Source organism: Mytilus edulis, chromosome 3 (assembly GCF_963676685.1).
Source record: "Mytilus edulis chromosome 3, xbMytEdul2.2, whole genome shotgun sequence".
In the NCBI taxonomy this organism is placed as follows: Eukaryota; Metazoa; Mollusca; class Bivalvia; order Mytilida; family Mytilidae; genus Mytilus; species Mytilus edulis.
Window position 1 is genome coordinate 73,811,122 of NC_092346.1, and position 20,219 is coordinate 73,831,340.

General features: G+C 32.8%; 1 protein-coding gene across 2 annotated transcripts; it reads right to left on the bottom strand.

Annotated features, from left to right (window-relative positions):
• Positions 1-2,853: 2,853 nt before the first annotated feature.
• LOC139517352 (uncharacterized) lies at positions 2,854-19,807 on the bottom strand. Of its 2 annotated transcripts, none has more exons than XM_071308298.1 (6): positions 19,675-19,807; positions 18,925-19,033; positions 17,266-17,376; positions 5,983-6,548; positions 4,754-4,787; positions 2,854-4,321 (listed from the first exon to the last, which is right to left on the bottom strand). In XM_071308298.1, exons 3-6 carry the CDS (start codon positions 17,356-17,358, stop codon positions 4,085-4,087), a joined length of 930 nt encoding a protein of 309 aa, XP_071164399.1. In that variant the 5' UTR covers positions 17,359-17,376; positions 18,925-19,033; positions 19,675-19,807; the 3' UTR covers positions 2,854-4,084. The 2 variants fall into 2 exon arrangements, with proteins under 2 accessions (XP_071164399.1, XP_071164400.1); XM_071308299.1 differs by lacking the exon at positions 19,675-19,807 and adding an exon at positions 10,259-10,360 and having other exon boundaries at positions 18,925-19,167.
• Between the last annotated feature and the right edge of the window lie 412 nt (positions 19,808-20,219).

The following is a 20,219-nucleotide window of genomic DNA, read 5'->3' on the forward strand; positions in this document are numbered from 1 at the left end:
ACCCTTCTCCATTGATACTACGAGTTATTTAAAAACAAATGTATCATGTTCAGAAGGAATATATGCACCAAAAAAATGACAGCCTTGAGAAGTAATTACCTTTTCCTAGCCGCTCAGGAAATTTACATTTTCTCATACATTTTTTTCGAACATACACTTTATAAACATTATATAATTTTTCCAAAATCTGTGGACTTATAACTACAAATTATTTCGTCCTATTTATACATGCAGAAAACCATTCACCTTAGACGAGTAAAGGACAAGGTTCACTTATGGCACGATATGACCTAAAATATCAACTTTATCATAAAACACCTTAAAGTTCACAACTTGGTTTGTAAATGGGTCTATTTCAAAAGCCTTAATGCTAAATAAATCAGTTCTTTTATAAAAGTACATAATATTCTCCAAAGTATGCACATATAGGACATTTTGTCAAAATATGACGATTTTGTGCAATTTCCAGACTTAAAAGTTTTTGGAAAACCTTGGCCACCACCTACGATCCAAAATGTTTTGTAACCAAAAGGTGTCAACTTTGATATAGAATTCATCAATATAAAAACGTTTTGGATCGTGGATGGCGGCCAAGGTTAATAATGCATAAAACAATTAAATTATAGAAAATTGACCTAAAAATACAAATAATGTTTATTTAAGAGGTCATAGCTTTATTGATTGTAAAGGAAGAGGCCAAACAAATATATGTTTGTCTTAATAGTATTATCACAATTATTTCTATATGAAATTTGTAATATTTTGGCCCGATTGAAAAAAAATATCAAAAATTTTGGGCCAATTTTAGCCCTTCGTGAACCTTCTCCTTTGTTTGTTTTAAATCAAAAATCCAAAGTCATAATATTTCTGTTGTCGTTTAAACACCTATCACTGAAAAACATTAGAATCGCGCTCTCCTAGCATGGGTTATAAATAGAACGTAATGTAGAAATATGCATTTATTAGGATCTAACTTAATTTTGAAGGACGCATTAAGTGATATGTTTTGCGGAGCATAACAAAACACCTCCTTGATGGAACCTCCACACTCTACAAGAAATGATACGTTGTGGCTTTTGTTCTAATAGTAACGATTTCATATCACACCTAGTTAATGAATTAATTGCGCTTCCTTTGAAATGCAACTACTGCATTAAAAATTTACAATGTAGGAATCCCTAGCGAAGTTATGTTTATTTTACAAAATCAATATCGTCGTTTCCTTCTAGGGTTATAAAACCACTTTGATAGCTGTCGTGAATGGAACACATATATAGCTTATAAGATAGTTAACACATTCGTTATATCAAAATGGAATTTATGAACCATTGATATAAACATTGATGTTAACATTATAAAGCTAGTCCTGCAACATATTGTATTTAAATGAGATCAAGAATCAATATATTGTAACCTTCGATTTCATGTAATAGAACATATTGCAAATAGGAGAATGTTATTTGAATCAAAGTGATAAAATATTTCTAGTCGAAGCATTCCATGCTTCTGTGATTTCTCATCTTTGTGCACTTATCGATATTACCTCATGTATAGAAGATTGCAAATGGGTTAATTGAATTTTCAGGAAAACATGTTTTACTAAAAATGATCTGTTTAAATAATTCATTCTGATCTTACAATTCAAAAGACATGAAAGATAAAAGGTGTGTGTATGTACATTGTTTAAGTCAGTTAATATCATCTTGTGTAGTTTTTGTTTGCTGATGGGTTTCTTGTCGAGTACATCCCATTTTTATGGAGTCATTCTTTAGCGAGAGACATTTGGAATAAAACAGGCTCAACAGTCTCTTGTGGAGGGTTGTCTCATTGGCAATTATACCAAATCTTCTTTTTTTTTTATATCAATGTTGAAATTGGTATCCTATATTCTTTTTATCATTTCATGCAAAGGCCAACGATATCAATATTCGAATTAAACTTCAAGAAGTCATTGTTGTTTCTCTGCATGAATCTATGCGAAGAATGTTTTGCAAATCAGCCCTGAAGTTGATACGAATCTTAAAATGCAGCATAGGTATTTCAGCACACTTTGGTCTTATATAATAAAATGATATCCCTTCATTAAAAGTTAACCATTCAAAGGTTCACCCCCTTTTGTCACAGGTACTTGACAAGGTTGACTATCCATATGTAATAAAAGGGTGCCACATGTGGAGCAGGATTTGCTTACCCTTCCAGAGCACCTGAGATCCCCCAGGTGGGGTTCGTATTGCTCATCTTTAGTTAATGTTTTCTATGATGCGTGTTGTGTACTTTTGTTTGTCTTTGTTTTTTATTAGCCATGTTGTTGTCAGTTTATTTTCACTTGTGAGTTTGAATGTTGTCCTAGTATTATTTGCCTCTCTAATATATATAGAATCTAATAGAAGCTTCTTCTATTACATAGGGATAGTCGACCTTCCTATGGATAGAAACAAGTGCCTTTTATTATGTTTATAACTTTAAATCACCATGTCAACTCAAATTTCCAAAATATTATAAAAAAGAATAATGCTTTGAAACATTATGAATCAGAAAAAAAAATCTGCAATGAAATGCAGGGTTAATTTCTTTCTACTGTCAAATTCAAGTGAATGTTGTTTTCGACCTGTTTAATGTGAAATACTCGTTTTTGATAGTATTACACATCTTTGATGGCTACATAAATGATCAAAGGGAGATAATGAATTCTTAAGGTTAAAATGAATTAAACAGTATATTGTGCAAGTTTTTAGACAGAAATATGCGTTTTTGAACCTCATCTATCAAATGTAAGTCTGATTGAGGCTCCTCGCCATTGTTTCAGTTTTCAGGAATAACTGATTATATGTACTACTTTTAATTAAGATAAAATAATTAAAAAACTAATTTATTGAGTTCACTGTTCAAATATTCAAAATAAATAATGTAACTGTACATTGAGTTACAATTATAACTACAACATATATCAAAGAAAAAATATAAGCAATTTTAAAGAAAAGCGCCATTTCCATCTCCCAGTCATCAATAAAATATACATTTGGCATTGAGCATATACTATATTAAAAACTGTTCATGCAATTCAAATTTAAACCTGAGTAAAATCTCTAATTATCAACTTTTGTTTACAATGTTATCATTTAAAAATATATTCAAAACTATTATGCTATGGTTTACAGCTATTTATATTATGCTATGATTTTAGAGGTTTTTATATTATGCTATGATTTTCAGGTTTATATATTATGCCATGGTCTATAGGTGTATATATAATGCTATGATTTACAGGTGTATATATTATGCTATGGTTTGCAGCTGTATGTATCAAGTTATGCTTTGATTTACAGTTGTATATAATATTATTTTATCTGTTGATTTACAGCTGTATATATTATGCTATGGTTTATTTTACTGCTATGTTTGTGTATCATTATATGGTTCTATACTGTTTCTGAATTGTGTGCTATATGTTTTGTGTGTATTTTGAGCGATGTTTTTTCTGCAGTATCATCGTGTACTAATATATGTTTGTCTGTTCAATATGGTTTTCACCTTTTATTCCTTTTTAAAGTCCGTTTTTATTATACAAATTCTTAAAACAACAATTGCATCAAATTGCATTGTTTAAAAGTATTTTTTCTTATTTAAAAACATTTTTTTTTCTAGCGATCAAACGAACGTAGGCAACTTAATATATAAAAATACAGGGATGTGGTATGATTGCCAACTATCAACCAAGGTTCAAATGCAGTGGATGTAATTGCACTATCGTATGAGTATTAGAAACATATAACCATGCACAGCATATGCATATAGTATTATAACAATTGGACTAAATGATAATCTATAAGTTCCAACATATAACTGGCCACATAATATCCATGTAAAAATAATATATATGACCGCGTTGTATGCATTTGTGTTGTAGAAATATCTTAACACATTTTGAGGAAATGTTTCCAAAGTACCACTCTGAATTCAAACATCCAGGTTTAGAGTATATCCAGGTTTATGGTAAATTGAAAGAAACATTATGAATTGGCATGACGGGCATCTCAGACTTAGTTGTCTAAATAAAATGTTTATGAATATTTTATGTGTAATCTTATCTAGTGTCTTGGTCATCTATCAATAACAGAGAATACATCGATACAGCTGCACTTTGATCGGCGTAAGGAAAATCCAATTCCTGTCCTATTGAAGACGCCATAGAATCGGGTCTGGATGGAATAAATAGAGAGTTCTCTGCATCTACTGGACTGTGTAACTCTTTGTGTACTACAGGTATTAATGGCGGTTCATCGTCATCACAGTTTGTCTTCACAGTTTTAGATCTACCTCTCTAAAATAAAACAGAAAACAATAAACGTTAGATTTCCTTGATAAAATCAACGGACAATTTCATAAACACAATTGAAAAAAAATCTATGATTATTATCATAATTATTTTGTATATGTTCCAGGGGCGGATCCAGCCATTTAAAAAAAAGGGGGATTCCCAACCCGGCCAGGACAAAGGGGGGTTCCAACTATATGTCCCCATTCAAATGCATTGATCAGGCCCAAAAAAAGGGGGGTTCCAACCCCCGGAACCCCAACCCCCTGGATCCGTCAATATGTTCCGTATATTTAGATGAGTATTTCTATAGCCTACAGCATAAAATCTTGCAAAAATGAAATATTATTTTTGTGCTTTTTTCATTTCCCTTTTCAATAATTTAATCATATCATGGATTTCATTTGTTATGCGGTTTGATCTTTTAATTAAACATACCTGACATCTGTTCCGACACTTGTCTATCAGAGATCTACAATGGAAATAAGACACATTAATACCAATACATGGGTGGCGTCCTTGGACTGCGTGATGTCAAAATACACTGCCATATCCGATTGGAATGGGGTGGGACGATGCCTAGTGTCAGGATAGCGTCACGTTATATGCATATTCATAAACCCTTGCAACAAGAGGGGTTTCGGAGGTGGCCTGTTGAATGGCAGTCGAAATTCCCAAACTTCATACCGATCGACACATTTTTCAGAATGTATGTTGGCATTTTTCGCCCAGAATATGCATGAAAATATATGCCACTTGGCATCAATCAAGCAACACTCAATTGCAATGTTTGTTTAAGAAAAATTTTATGTGCTTGGACAGTGGATAATTACTGGTTAGGAAAGCACAAGTTTTTTTTAATTTTAAACACAAACAGGAAATCAATATATAAGTTTTTAACACGTAGTTTGACCACCCGTATAGTTTATCATGGCTTCAATTTGATCCCAACTGGTCCACAATTGAAGCTATGTACTAGAAACCTCGCCAAATTATCGCCCCTTTCCTGCCAATAAAAGAAACCTTGATATACGGTATAGCCATTACACCTGGTTTACATACTAGGTGTGGTTAAGCTTTAATGTATACTTTGATCATTAATCTGCATTTCCATCTTTACCAATCAATTTTTTTAAAAAGCAAATAACTTTGATTGATAGGTACAACTACAAGATTATTTAGACAAGTGCAAATTAGATATACAATTGATACTTGCCTCTAATTTGCAACCTCTATGTTTTTGTCTGTGATACTAGTATAAAAAGTTCATCAAAGTTCATCAACATTTTGACGCAAAATGTATCAAAATATCTTGGCATATTTATTGTAATAGCTTGATACTTCAAAACACTCATATCTGCCCAAGAATACTCCACTGAAGTATGAAAACAAAATTGGAACATAGTCAACACTCTATGTAAACATTTGATTTTATTCTTTACAACCACATATTTCAAAACATTCATATCCCGTTTATTAATCAGCTGTTCAAGTGTTGTATGGGATGAAAACTAATGGCAATAAAATATTTCCTCATGATACAACACGAATAGAATAATTTAAATAGATACGCATGCAGAATTTGCAAATTAATGCACAAGAACCGAAAAGAAATTGTTCAGTAATACGATTGAGACAAAACCAAAGTGTTGTTAAATTCCACTTACCGTTTTATTACAAGGTTTAAAAGGCAAGGCACAAATACCAATATGTAGACTAGAACTAACAAGGCCCAAAGTACATGCCAGTTGCTTGGTCCAATGTACGATAGACCTGAGTCAGAGTCCGACTCTATTACACTATTTCCCATCGTAATTTCCGTTGTATTATTCATGTGGTCTTTTGCATTATCTTCGTTCACAGCAACATAATATGGTACACTATAAGTCGTACCGTCAACACAGTGATGCTTATACTGTTTAGATGAACACAACCTTTCGAATTCTTTGCAATGCAAAAGAGTTTTACAATCCGACAATAAATTAATATAATATTTTTCTTCAGTTTGTTTGAGACATACTTCTAGTATGATAGTTATTTCCTGGCAGGAGAAGTTTATCCTAGATATGTCCTGTAGATCAGTACAGAAACCTGGCCACCATGCCGGTGGACACGGAAATGACAACAAATGATCGTGTATAAATGTACTGCTGCTTACATCCACTGTAATGCCTATATTGATGACATTGCTGTTAGAGAATGGTGAAGGAAAATTATAATAACCAGCACAATCCTGCAAATACAAAAAGTGGACCGTGTTAACGAGACAATGTTATCTTTTTCTGCCTTTATTTTTTTATACACTTCAGTTAAATAATAGTCTGTTTTTTACAAAACAAAATAAGTGTATGGATATGTTTCTTATATTTTTTCATACTTACTATGTTTGATGATTGTGTAAGGCTATTGACATCACTTACTAAACCTGGTTACTACTGCACTTATGTGTTTTTACACGTGCTTTCTTAAGGGAGACTTGTGGGGCTCTCTTGAGCGACAAAAGTACAATTTATCCGTAGAAGGTAAAGTTCACTTTTATTTTGATAGAGCAAGTAAACCGTTTACAACTAGTCGTAGACCGATCCTCTCATTTGTATAGTTTCTTTTTCAAAGACCAAAATGATGTCAGTCTTTTTAAACTGTGTTTCGTGTTTTTTATAAAATTTTCTTACAATATTAGCGATTACATAAAGGACCTTTAAAATTAAGAACTATGCCGATTTTTAAGTCAAACCGTTATCCAATCTGACGATCTCAGAGTCACTATCCGGTAGCCGAGGGGATTTTTTTTTGCAATATCTGTATTTGGTCAAACCATCAAAGCATTAGCTTTTGTGCATTTATATCAAGAGTATGATGACCAAATGTCGATAAACTCCATGATTTTTTCAATTTAATTTTGCAACTGGAAATGCTTCATTTCACCAATATATGCAATCAACCAGCGAAATGAAATAAAACACGATAATCAAGATGAAATAGGCAGGGGCGGATCCAGCCCTTTTAAAAAGGGGGGGGGGGGGGTTCCTGACCCAGGACAAAGGGGGGGTTCCAATTACATGTCCCGATTCAAATGCATTGATCGGCCAAAAAAAAAGGGGGGTTCCAACCCCCGGAACCCCCCCCCCCCCCCTCTGGATCCGCGCCTGAAATAGGTACGGTGACAGGAATAATGTCGATGGCTATTTGGGGTCAAGCAATTTGGCTATTGCTATCAGTCATCAAAGGAATTTTGCAAAAAAGCTGTAAATGACCAAAGAATATTGGGAAATACATGTTTAAATTCAGAGGAATAATGACAAAGGCTGTCCCAGATCATATAACTCCTGATATAAGAAGAATTACTGAAATAACTCTTAGAGACGGGAACTTCGACGATAGCGGTCTGCGATTATATGAATATAAGCATTGGTGTTCGCGATTGTAAGAAATTAGGTATGTAGCAACGGGCACGGGGGGGTCTCAACATGTGATTTTGGGTACAGGTGTGCAGCTGGGATTTTAAAAACACCCCCCATTCATATATTGAATAATTGTGAAATCCCTACCTATACATATATTTCACAGCGAAATCATAACCCATTCATATATTTTTGACCCATTGATATATCACAATCGGTCAATTACTACCTATTGATATATTTTCTCGGTAAAATTGCACCCCATTGATATATTTGACGGATCAACAAAGGGACCCATTCCAGCGGCACATATGTATATACCTTTATATAGGAAGAGACCCCCCCGTGGCAACGGGTGACATCAGAACTTGAGTGTCGGAAGTTGCCGAAATTAAAAGACTTAAGGCAGTAGCTTTTCAACGACATCAGCAATTAGACAATAGAGCTGACCTCAGAAAGTCATTGCAAAAACTTCTTTGGTCTATAGCACATATAAGTTCTCGGCTGACTACTATAAAGTTTGAGTGAAGCGTAATACAAGTGGATTCCAGTTTATAGCACATAGCATGCTTTACATTATCTGAGATCTGGAATATAAGGCTTTGTTCAGACAGACAATAGGCAGAATGTCATATCCCAAACTAATGCTAAATAGAAAATAAATGGTAAAAACCAGCAGTTCATCTTCATGCTTATTCATCATTTTATAATTGATGATGAAATAAGGATGTTAGATACTGCTGAGAAGGTAATTGAATTTTCAGAACTTTTATTGGAAGGATGCAATAAAGAGCGGCGTTACGACATTTTCATAATCCGGAGATCACAAAAATATATTGAAAGAGGCTCTTATAGGAGCTTAAATTGCTCGCATGGTAAAATATGCCGTACTGAAATAAGATTTTCATCTTTTTCGCGATTAAAACTTTTCGAATACAAATTGATTACTTTCAAACATGCAGCTTTTCGGGTGCCTTCAATTAAGTAAAGCATTATTTTGCATCCCATGGTTGCCAAATTTTTCGATAAGCGAGTACTCATTGAACAAATTCTAACATAGATTCCCTAAGAATGATTGGTACCAAGCTGTATTCAACAGCGTGGTCAGTTGTTTTGACGTCTATTTTTTTTAAAAGAGAACAGACGTGTTTAGAAAGCAAGCTAACTTGGTTACAAGTGGGCCAGACGGGAACAATGAATTTGCTTGCGACTTCATCTTTAGACCATTTCTTTTTTCTTTTCTTTTTCTAAAATGAATTTCCAAAAATTTCATATTTTATTAAATAACAGGGAAAGTTGCATATTTGGACAATCATACACAATACAAATTAGTGGTAATTGATTTATATTCCTATTTTATGTTAAATAACTGTGAGAAACATGGTTTATAGATACATTTGTAAGATTCGGTCTGAACTAGATTGGTCTCTCATATAATTCTTTGGCCATTAATACGACCTGATTTATGCATTTTTTATAAACCAACCATCCATGCACACGTTAAGCCGTCGTCATTACACGTCAGCAAGCAGTTCCAATTATAGTAATTAATTCAGACAGGTGTGATCAATAGAACTAGTAACTGTCGTCAATACCGTAAAAAGGTAATTTAGAGCAACGAGAGCTGCTTGTAGTATACCCATAATCAATAAAAATGGCCCCATAAAACAACCTTAGAGTTAAAAAAAGGTAATTGCATCGGTTGTGTTCTTGAAATTAATATTTTTTGCTATCTAAAATCAAGATGAGTCAAGCAAACCACAATTATGATGTAGCAGCGTGTTCAAAGGCCGTGTCATATTGATTTTCGCTTTTATACTTGTCGTTTTCTTGATTAATGCATAAAAACTGTTATACAATGAAACAAAATATTGTTAGTTATTTTACAATGCATTATAAAATGACTACTTACGTATTTGGTAACTAAACTCTCCACGGAATGCTTTTCTAACTTAGATCGCGATGAATGTGTTTTCAATACAATATATCTCGAGAATTCCTATGAATTAATTGAAGTAACAGATGTACGACATGCTGTTTTAATCCATTTATATATCGACTCAGTAACAACAACTAATATTTTTTTCATTTTAACCATTACAATCATGCAATGTCTATCTCAAAATCTCTAAACATATCCTCATTATCACGTCCATTTTAGTCTTCTCAAATATTACAAGTGCCTATGCTTTAATTGTCAACACAACTACAGCATTTGAAGCCGTAATGAAACTATATTGATTATTTTGTGTGATGTTTTAGTGTTTAGTGCTTTTTGCATTATTAAGTTAACTCATAATAAAAAGCAGGATTCTTCCAATTAAAGTTATTGTATGTCACGGTTAGATGATGAAACGGCATCCGCAGCGAACCATGAAAGGCTGCAGGTTCGGCGCTCTCCGGAGAATTGCTTTATATTTTTTTTAATATTGTAAAATTCAAACCGATAGCATGGGCTTTGTTGGACTTTGGAGTGATTTGTTTCTATATAAAAAACAAAAAACAAATAACAAAGCTTTATTTATAAAGCCACATTGATTACCTTGCATTGTATCATTTACTTTCCATTTCCCACGTCTTCTTGCCAACTCATCTTAATAAAAGGGCAAGTGCGAGTTTTAACTGCCACATGGATTCGTGTTCACTGTGAAAAGTTTTAGTTTTTTTTAAAAGACCTTTTCTAACGCGTTTCACAAATTTTGAAAGTTCATATGAAGTAGCACGATACATCGGATCTCTAATTCATATTTGACTTTACAGTAACCATTCATGCACATCCGGCGGAAATGGTACATATATTGTATTTTTCCCCATGGAACCACTTCAGTAGTCTCGGAATTGAAGAATAACTTAGCCCGTATTTATTTAACAAACGTTTGTGCCAAATAAAGATTTATAACCTTAATCAAAAGTACTATGTATGTGGTCAACCAAATGGAGATCTATATGTTAACGTCAAACTACCAATATTACACAACACATGTTTTTCCCTATAATTAAATTTTCAAAAGCTAAAATTGTGTAATGTTCCTAATTTTTAGAATTTTCGATGATTTTATTATATAAAAATTCTTATAAATGCATATATATACAATTACATTTTCAGACATTTATGCATGAGCAACCACATTACACCAAAGTATATCTCACAATGGTAAAAATATCAGTGAAGGGCAATTATACATCATTACATACAATAAGGGGTTGTCAGACGATTTCAGCTACGAAATTTATTTTCGGAAAAAAGATCTTTCTGCATTTTTATGTTTCTATCTATCATTTGTAGTTTTCAGATATAAGACGAAATGCCCCCCAAAAATATGATAAAAATCGTCATTAAAAATCGGATAAGGTGTTGTCTGTCATTTCATTCATGTTCATGTGACCTTCAGCACAGGCGGATCCAGGGGGGGGGGGGCTGGGGGGCCCGGGACCCCCCCCTTTCGTGGGAAAAATTTGGTTGATTATATAGGGAATCATTGAAGCATGACTGGAGCGGGCCCCCTCTTAGGTCAGTCAGCCCCCCCCCCCCCTTAGGAAAAGTTCTGGATCCGCCACTGTTCAGCTGTTGTCTGTTCTATTTCCATTATCAATTTTATTACTCATTAGTAGATCTTATTTTGGTGATCATATTTGCTATTTACTGTAATCTTTCCATTATTATTTTAAGTTATAGGCAAAAACGAAACACATTTGTCAAATTCGTCATCGATCATTTAAGGGCAATAACTCGTTTAAGATGTCGTCTGAAAGTTTTGATGTATTCGGACAATAGGTATAGATATCATCATTCCGAACAATTCTGTCATATGTTTTTTCTATTTATAGGGCCGGTTTTCAAGATAATAGACAACACTTTCATTTTTCGTTCCTGTCATGTTGGTTGACAGGCGGGAGTCATCGGATACATTTTTAAAACAAGATGCCGTAATGATGAGCGTTGCCTAGTTTGGTTAAATTTTGCTCATTAGTTTCAAAGAAGATTTTTGAAATAGTTAACGACGACAGATGACGGATTGCAAGCGATGAGAAAAGTCTGAATCACTAAAAAGCATAAAACAAAAACAAAAAACATTAAAGAGCATAACACAAAATGGCGTTTAGAGTCAACTTTGTCTGTGGGAGTTGCAACTTTACTTTTACAACAAAAAACACAAGTTTCTACTTGTAACACTACACATCTATGCACAGACGAAGGATAAAGAAGAGATATACATTGCAATACACATCCCATTACGTTATATGTATTATAATTAAGAATTAAGCTAACAACGTTACATTATTATTAAAAGAATATGTTTTCCTTGAAGGAATCTACCAATAGAGATTAATATGTAACAATCAAGTAAGATAGTGTTATGATGGAAAGAGATGCTTGTGTTTCTCATTACCAACTATCTAAACAGTATGAATACGAGGTGTTTTGGGTTGTTTTAATTGTTTATTTTTTGCTCTAAACATGAGTGCAAAGCATAGCTAAAATTATTTTTTATCAAAGGCAGCAATAATAAAATTAAACTGCTATGAGTGCAACGTTCAATGTGAATCACTACATCCTCTTGAAAACACAGGCTTAACTGACCAAACGCCTATAAGCAGTATACAATTCAGATGACTATAAACCGATAAAAGGTATGTATAATTCGCTTGGCGCATTGGGCTTCTTGTTAGTTTTTGTATGGAATTCTGCATGTTAGGGGCTACAATGTCAATTGATATTTTGTAACACATTATGAGTCGAGTTTCTTTTCGCCTCGTTTGTAAGCTTATCCATCCTAGTGTCTTTATCATGTTGCTGATTTTTGGTCTATTTCTATGTCTGTTGTCCACATATTGTGCAGCTCGTCTACTATGTTTATGAGTTTACTGAACGTGGTCTCATGCTGTCATAGCGTAATCCATTTGTGGTCTTAACAATGTGTTATAAGCATTCTCTGTAATGGCTTTCAGCTTTGTGGAGTTATTGGTGTAAGATATAAATCAAGGTTTAGGTTGGTTCTAAGGTTTTTGTGTATATGTTATCCTCAATTTTGATCATTTTTCTAAGGTGCAGTCCTTAGGAAATAGGAATTTGCTATAAACCAAGTGATTACTTCTACACTTATTTATATTATTTTTAGGAAAATGACTTTCGAAAACATGAAATATTTATTGATATAAAAAAACTTTGATAAGGCTAATGACATGGAAACAAATAACACAATAGTTCAAATAAAAGTCACATAAAAAATCTAAGAATTACCAAGATAGAAGTTCAAAATTATTACTATTACTAAAAAATACCGTAAAGACCAGTAGACTAAAAGACCAGTAGACTAAAAAGATATAATACATTACTACATAGACAAGGACGGGTTATTTTTTTTCAAGTCAACGAAAACAATAAATACTTCATTGTGTGCAAAAAAAAAGCATTTAATGAATCAGCGATGTAAAATAATGAAAAATTCTTTCTCAAATTAATAACAGTAACTACAATAAAAAAAAAATACCAGATTAATTTTATTATGTTGATTCAATGAAAGGATGACGATCAGATGAAAATTCAACAAAGTCAAAATTTGGAAAGGTATACAATACACAAGGCACTTGTTTCTGAAATGTGTAAACCTATATATACTGCTATATCAGTATATATATATAGGAACTCTTTTCCACAGACCCAAGTGTCTGTGTAAGAGATTAATAAATCTTTAGTACCCAAACTAGAGAAATATTTAAACATAAGATACAGATTTTCATATATATAGCTGGAGTTGTCTTTCTTTTTATGCATTCCAACGTCTAAGCCAAAGATTTTATTGATATAAAATCCAAAATCTGGATTGGTTGGGACGAGGTGAATGATGACAAAGTTACACATTCTGCAAACCTCAATGGTTGAATGAGGTATATAATTATAGCTAGTACTTGACTGTTTCCATCAGGCATAAAAACATGCATGCTAATGACATGCACACATGTCCGTTAAGGTGCTCGGGATGTATAAATACCCTGCCACGTCCGGTCACGTCAGTCACGGCTCGATCATTACAAATGAATGGACGTGAGAGATCAGCTACTGTTTATCCACTAGCCACAATATGTATCTTGAATAGCTATTGCTCAATGACATACTCTTCGTGACTACGGCAAATCTACATAGCAGCACAGTAACCTGACCTAATATGTTCAGAGGACTGTATATTTGTTCCAGAATTAACTGCACACAATGGGTGCGATGTCCAGTGTAAGAATGTCTGAAGTCCAAGAACAGAACACTGTTTGCGATGTTTGACACTCGCGCCATCATCATCATCATTGTCGTCGTCTGAACAGGGTCTCGGTGTAGGAAAAGTTTTGCGCTATCAACACAAGAAACCTCGCAAATCTCAGATTAAGGAAACTGTATAAGTGGCATGTTGTTGAACCAAGTTTAAAATCCAAGTTGTCCAAAGGTTGTCACAGTTTGTCGATATATCAGGTGAGGCGGGCGTTCTCCAGAGAATATTGTTTTGTATAATTAAAAAAAACAAAAATCTGTCAAATGTTTATAGACGCAAACAATGTATATTCCTATGTTACATATGCCAAAGATAGTATTCCTAAAGAGATAGATGATCCCTAAAAGTTGTCTTCATGCAAAACTGTATGATCCCAAAAAGTTTTCTTCATGCAAAACTATAAAGGTCAAATCTCTAAAACGTTATCAAAGAAGGAATATCTAATAAATAAACTAACCTCTTAAAACTAAAATTGAAGTCCTATGTGATAAAAAAAAAAAAATTCTCTACAAGATCTCAAAATAATTTTACTTGGCACATTCAAACTTTGAATTTCGTAGACCTATTGTCTAGTAGGGGCATTAAGGCCTGGTTTTGGCCCAAGTATATAAAATGTTTGATAACTATTTCAAATTGGCACATAATGTTTAGAAATGCAAGGAGGCAAGCAATTTCTCCTTTCATTTTGAAATATTAAAATAAAAATTAAAAAAAAACAATTACTTCTCTGAAATTGTTTCTCAAAATATTGGCTTTATGAGTTGTACTTACAAAATAAAATACAGTGTATACTCAATCCAACAATTTTTCAAAAAGAACAAAGTCTTTTTTCTTTTTTAAAACAGTAAGTGGAACTGAGGACAAGGGACTCTCGATTAACTGAAGGTTAAAAAAATTGTTGTTTACATGTTGTAGTTTGTATTTATTGTTTTTGGTCACTATCTTATATGCTCAACAATTTATCATTTCTAATTTAAATGTACACAAAATGAAAACATGAGATTTGAATTCAGTAATTAAGTATGCTACTCCCTAAACTTGCGATATATGTACATATGTTTATTATGTCTTGCGCTTTTATAAGTCTATGTGGTGTATTATGTAAGTTAAGTTGTAATGTTTATTTCACGAATAGTACGCCATCAACCCAATTCGGAGTATAACTGTGCAATTATTTGATTGAGAGATTGTGTTTCCATGTTTTAACCATAAGGGAGCTACCATTTGATTTTTATGGGGGGGCTAGGATGAAAAATTTTGTCCTGCATTTTTTTTAGCTGTAATCTCTGTCCTGCTTTTTTATTTTTCACTTGTTTTATGAGACAATTACGCATGCAGTAAGTGTCCTCCTAAATACTGGAGATGATACCTTTAACTAAAGAGTCCCGTTCTCATATCATTACTATGTATCATACAATAGGTGCATGTAAGAAACTCCATCAAATCAATGCGTTTGAATTGAATAATATTTTGTTGTACTGTTTCTTGTTGTTACATAGCGATATATACCTTTATTGAGTGTTTAGAATAAATAAAGCATCGAAATATTGTGAACTTCAACCTCAGACTTCAGAAAATATGATGGATCAAATTTAATAAATCTTTTCATGTTTATACAAATTGCTAAAATTAGTATGTGCAAGGTAACCCCACAAAATTATTAATAACATTCTGGTTGTATTTGATCTCTCGGGTAATATTAAAAGAAGAGCTTTGAAGAAGTCTATATAAATCTCAAGAGACATCTTTATCTTTATTCATTTCTAGACCCTCAGATAAAAGTCTAATGCTCTTTATGTAGTGTAAATACATTAAAATTTCATGACGGTATCCTTAAACTATAAATAAATGGGAAATGTGTCCATGGGACACAGATGATGTCCCCGGTTGCATATAACGACCCCCCCCTTTTTTAATAACGATATGAAGGGACATAACTCATAAACTGTAAAAGTGACGCTACCAAAACCGGTCATTGATCTGAGATTTGTGGTAATAAGCATTGTGTATACGTTTCATAACATTTAGTTGAGGCAAACTAAAGTAAGAGAACACAATTTGTAAAGAGGCATAACTCTAATACGGTAAAACAACAAAAATTCAAACTTGAGCTGTGTTTTGTAGTTATTAGCCGTGTGCATAAGTTTCATAATATTTGGTTGAGGAAAACTACAGTTAGAGAACAGAAACGAATATGTCCGCATTTTTTACATTTATAAAGGAGCATAACTCTAGAACAGTAAAAATGACGCCACCAAAATTTTATGAGTGCTTTGTGGTAATAAGCATTATGTACAAGTTTCATGACATTTGGTAGAAGCAAACTATTTAAATTAGAGAACGGAAACATATATTTTAATTTGTCCATTTCTCGAACGGTAAAACTGACGCCTAAAATTCAAGCTTGATCTGTGTTTTGTTATAATGAGCATTGTGTATTAGTTCCATAACATTTGGCTGAGGCTTACAGACGGACAAGGACACAACCTAGTAATCTCTTCGCTACGGCGGGGGCATAAAAAATATATATACCCGTGTTTCATCGCGACAAATTTCTTTAATTATTTTTAGGTGTGTTTGCTAACAAGGAAACACCACAAAATTGTTATTATCATTCTGGTACGTAGTATTTGATTTCTCGCATTTTACCACATGTTCAATATCACTCTTTGTAACTATGCACAGATAGAAGAAGCGGTTGAAGTCTATATAAATGTCTAGCAATGATAAACAAAAGACCCAAGAGCGGATTAAGAATAATGAAAAAAAACGGGTTCTAATGGTTCTACCTTGAAAATGTTTTTTTCTCATAATTTAAGTCGATTGTTACTTGTATTGCCAACGTATAGTGATATAAATAAAATTCGTTTATCAAATCGATTGAAAGATTTTCTAATTTTAGAGTGAAGTAGATAGAAAATATTCTGTTGCCTTATCTTTCAACTTAATCTATAAATACAGCATGATATACCTGTAAGTAAACCTGCTGAAAACTTGACAGATATATTAATGTTTTATAACTTAATCTTGAACGTCTTTCTACTTTTAACTGCAAACTTCTTTCGATGCAATGTACTCTCTTCCTTTTTAAACAATTATAATTGGAAAATGTACACGTTAATGTAATAACTTTTTTATGATATACTTTTAAAGTATTTTGAACGGGTTATTTTTATCTTGTTGTGATACTTTGTTGTTTCTATTATAAGTATCGACTAATACTTTTTTTTAATAATAAATCTGGTTAAAAATATAAAGTTTGACAACTATGATTTATAGTACCTACCTCAGAACACATAGTTTTATTAAGGTCCATGCTTTGAGCTACAGAGGTCATAAACACTACAAATAAAGTAACCTTTCCGGTGGAGGTCACCATAACAAACACATTTTACCCCTGAAACAAGAGAATAATTAAGTTATATTTCATGTGTAGATTATCTATTTTTGTCTATCTTAATGTGGATACCATGTAGAATAACGAGGTCTTTCATTACTTGTTGAAAACAGAAGTTATCTTTGTTGTAGAAGGGAGTGTGATGTTGCAGAATTCCTTTGAATTATAAATAATTGTATAAAAAATTTCATAAGTTTGTCTGAATTATACAAACCCATCTAATTGGACAAAATACCTAATTTTATAGAATGCAATGGCTATCTTTTAACATATAAAGTTTTCTTCCAAACCCCGATGCAAGATATATAAAATACGCAGCTATGTCCAGTCAGAAAGGGGTGTAAAATCTTAAGCTTCGTGCACAGAGATTGCAAAACTCTCTTCACATTATAGAACTCTTGTAAAAACTCTTGAAGTATCTGGAGGTGGCCTGTTGCTAGGTCAAGTTTTATGTCAACATACACCATACTCTCTCTTTTTCCCTTGCAGTCAACCCAGTTTGCAGAACATACATTTTTGTTAATGTATTCTTGTCCAAAATTGCATGAAACATACTTGCAGCCTCATTAAGTTTTAGCTAAACGCTTAAAAATTACTGAATGCATTTGTCTTACTAGAAATATCCATCTAGGTTACTTTTCTCTCGATTATCACTTATTTTAAGTCCCCCCCCCCCCCCCCCCCCCCAATTGCTGTATGTGCCTATCCCAAGTCAGGAATATTCATATAAATGTTTAAGGGATCCTTAGTTAACAGGTTAAGCATAGTTTGCTTGCTATTTTTAATTACTAAGTACTAAGACAATAACACATGTATATACAACTAATGATGCGCAAACCATTCTTGCCAGCTTTAGAGTGTAAATAAGTGCAGTGTCAAGGCACTAATCAAGAACAAATTCTTGTAAATATACTCGAGTAAATATACGATCAAATATACGGAGTACCCTGAGAAGCACAGCACACCATTTTGGTCCTTTTTGATAGCAATACAAACATGTCCATTTCGGCTAAAGTATACTAAAATAGTTTATTTTACATCGTCTTTTTTCAGTTGAGAAACTTGCGACTAATTCCAGAGAGATCAAAATTAAAACACACAAATATCCTTCCGAATACAAACAAACACAGGACCAAATGTATTGTGAGCCTGTTTATCGTGTTTAACAGTCACTTTAGCTATAATAATTTTAAAGTATAATGTAAATTCGCCATTCAAGCTAGGATTGAATTTTAAAATTTTAGTTAAAACGAAGGAATTTGGAAGTTAAAAATCTAAAAACAAACAGCTCAGAATTATGCTTGGAACGTTTCTGAAGGCATGTCCTCAGAACGACTGGTCAACTCCCGAAGTAGATTTTATCAAATAGAAAATACATGTATGTATTGCGATTCTATAAACACTCATTATATTTCGTAATTACCCAAGCAACATGCATTTATTTACACTGTAAATGTTTCCAACCTGTTTTGTATTCCCGGTTTCCGATAAGAAATGCGTGAATGTATACATTTGTAAGTATAGCAAAACTAAAATAAGACTTCTTACCTTTAAATTAGTTATTTTCCTAGCTGGTGGTAATCACCTATTTCTGTCATGTATGTTTACTACAATGTACGTATGCCATGGTTGTTTCTTTGATTAAAAACAGAAATATCTATAAATAAAGAAAGTGTATTTACAATTGTCAAACGCGATATGCACCATCACCTGCGCAAAGTACAAGTTTATTTTATTTCATATTACACATTTTAGAATTAAATACAACACTTATGAGATAAAAGTGTGATATTTCAGTATCTAGAGTATAAAGCAATTATACATTATGTTATCACGTAGCAACGAATATAACCTCTTTTTATATGTCAATCAACAGTGTTTTTTTATGAAAAGAAAATGAAAATCTTTTAACTGTGAAAAGTTTTATCAACTACTGTAACAATATATCAATGTTTTATACATCCCTATTGAATAAGTGGATGAGACGAACAGGCATTGGTTCCCTTTGTCCCCTTTTTATCCAATTTTATTGTCACATAAGTTTATAATATTGTTCTTGAACGCACAAATTCTGAATCACATGTACAGGTAGTTAGTAATGTCTTACTAATTCAACACATACATATGAATTATAGATTTTTGTGTAACATGTTTTCTACATGCACCGTTACAATCAATTAAACATTAAATATAAGAATAATAAAACAAAATATGAAGGATAAAAAACATGGAATTATTGTATTGAATACGTGAAGCAAAAAGTTTACCCACCTAAAAGTTTAATAGTTACATTCTTACCTGACAATTACAATAGTTGTAGGTCTACGACCTGTCTTGGTGCACATTTTCCTTTGTCATGTTTTTATACAAACAGTTGAGGAATGAGTTAAAAGACGCATAAACAACAAAGGAAAAATGGACTGGGTAGTTGCTATTTATAGACAAATCAAATTATTAATAACTGGTAATCAATGAAAAAAATGACAGAACTTGATATTGGGACAATTATGATTTCAATTATGATAAATAGATTTGTCGTATTTTCATTATATTGATGTATTTGGTCTAATATCTTAATTTGATATCGTCGATATCTGTTAATAGAATTCTGTCGTTTGACACGTGTTTTATATCACAATTTTTTCTAGCATCTTACTAATATTATTTGCCTTTGTGCACTAGTGTCAAGAGTGTGAAGACCAAAAGCCGAATCATTCCAATCACTGAAAGCTTCAATATAATTTTGCAGGGTTGTCATATTTATCTGTTGATGAAGTCTGAGACCGAAAATGCTTCGTTCCTTCGATACAAAACGGTAAGATATTGGAGATGAAATGGGTGTG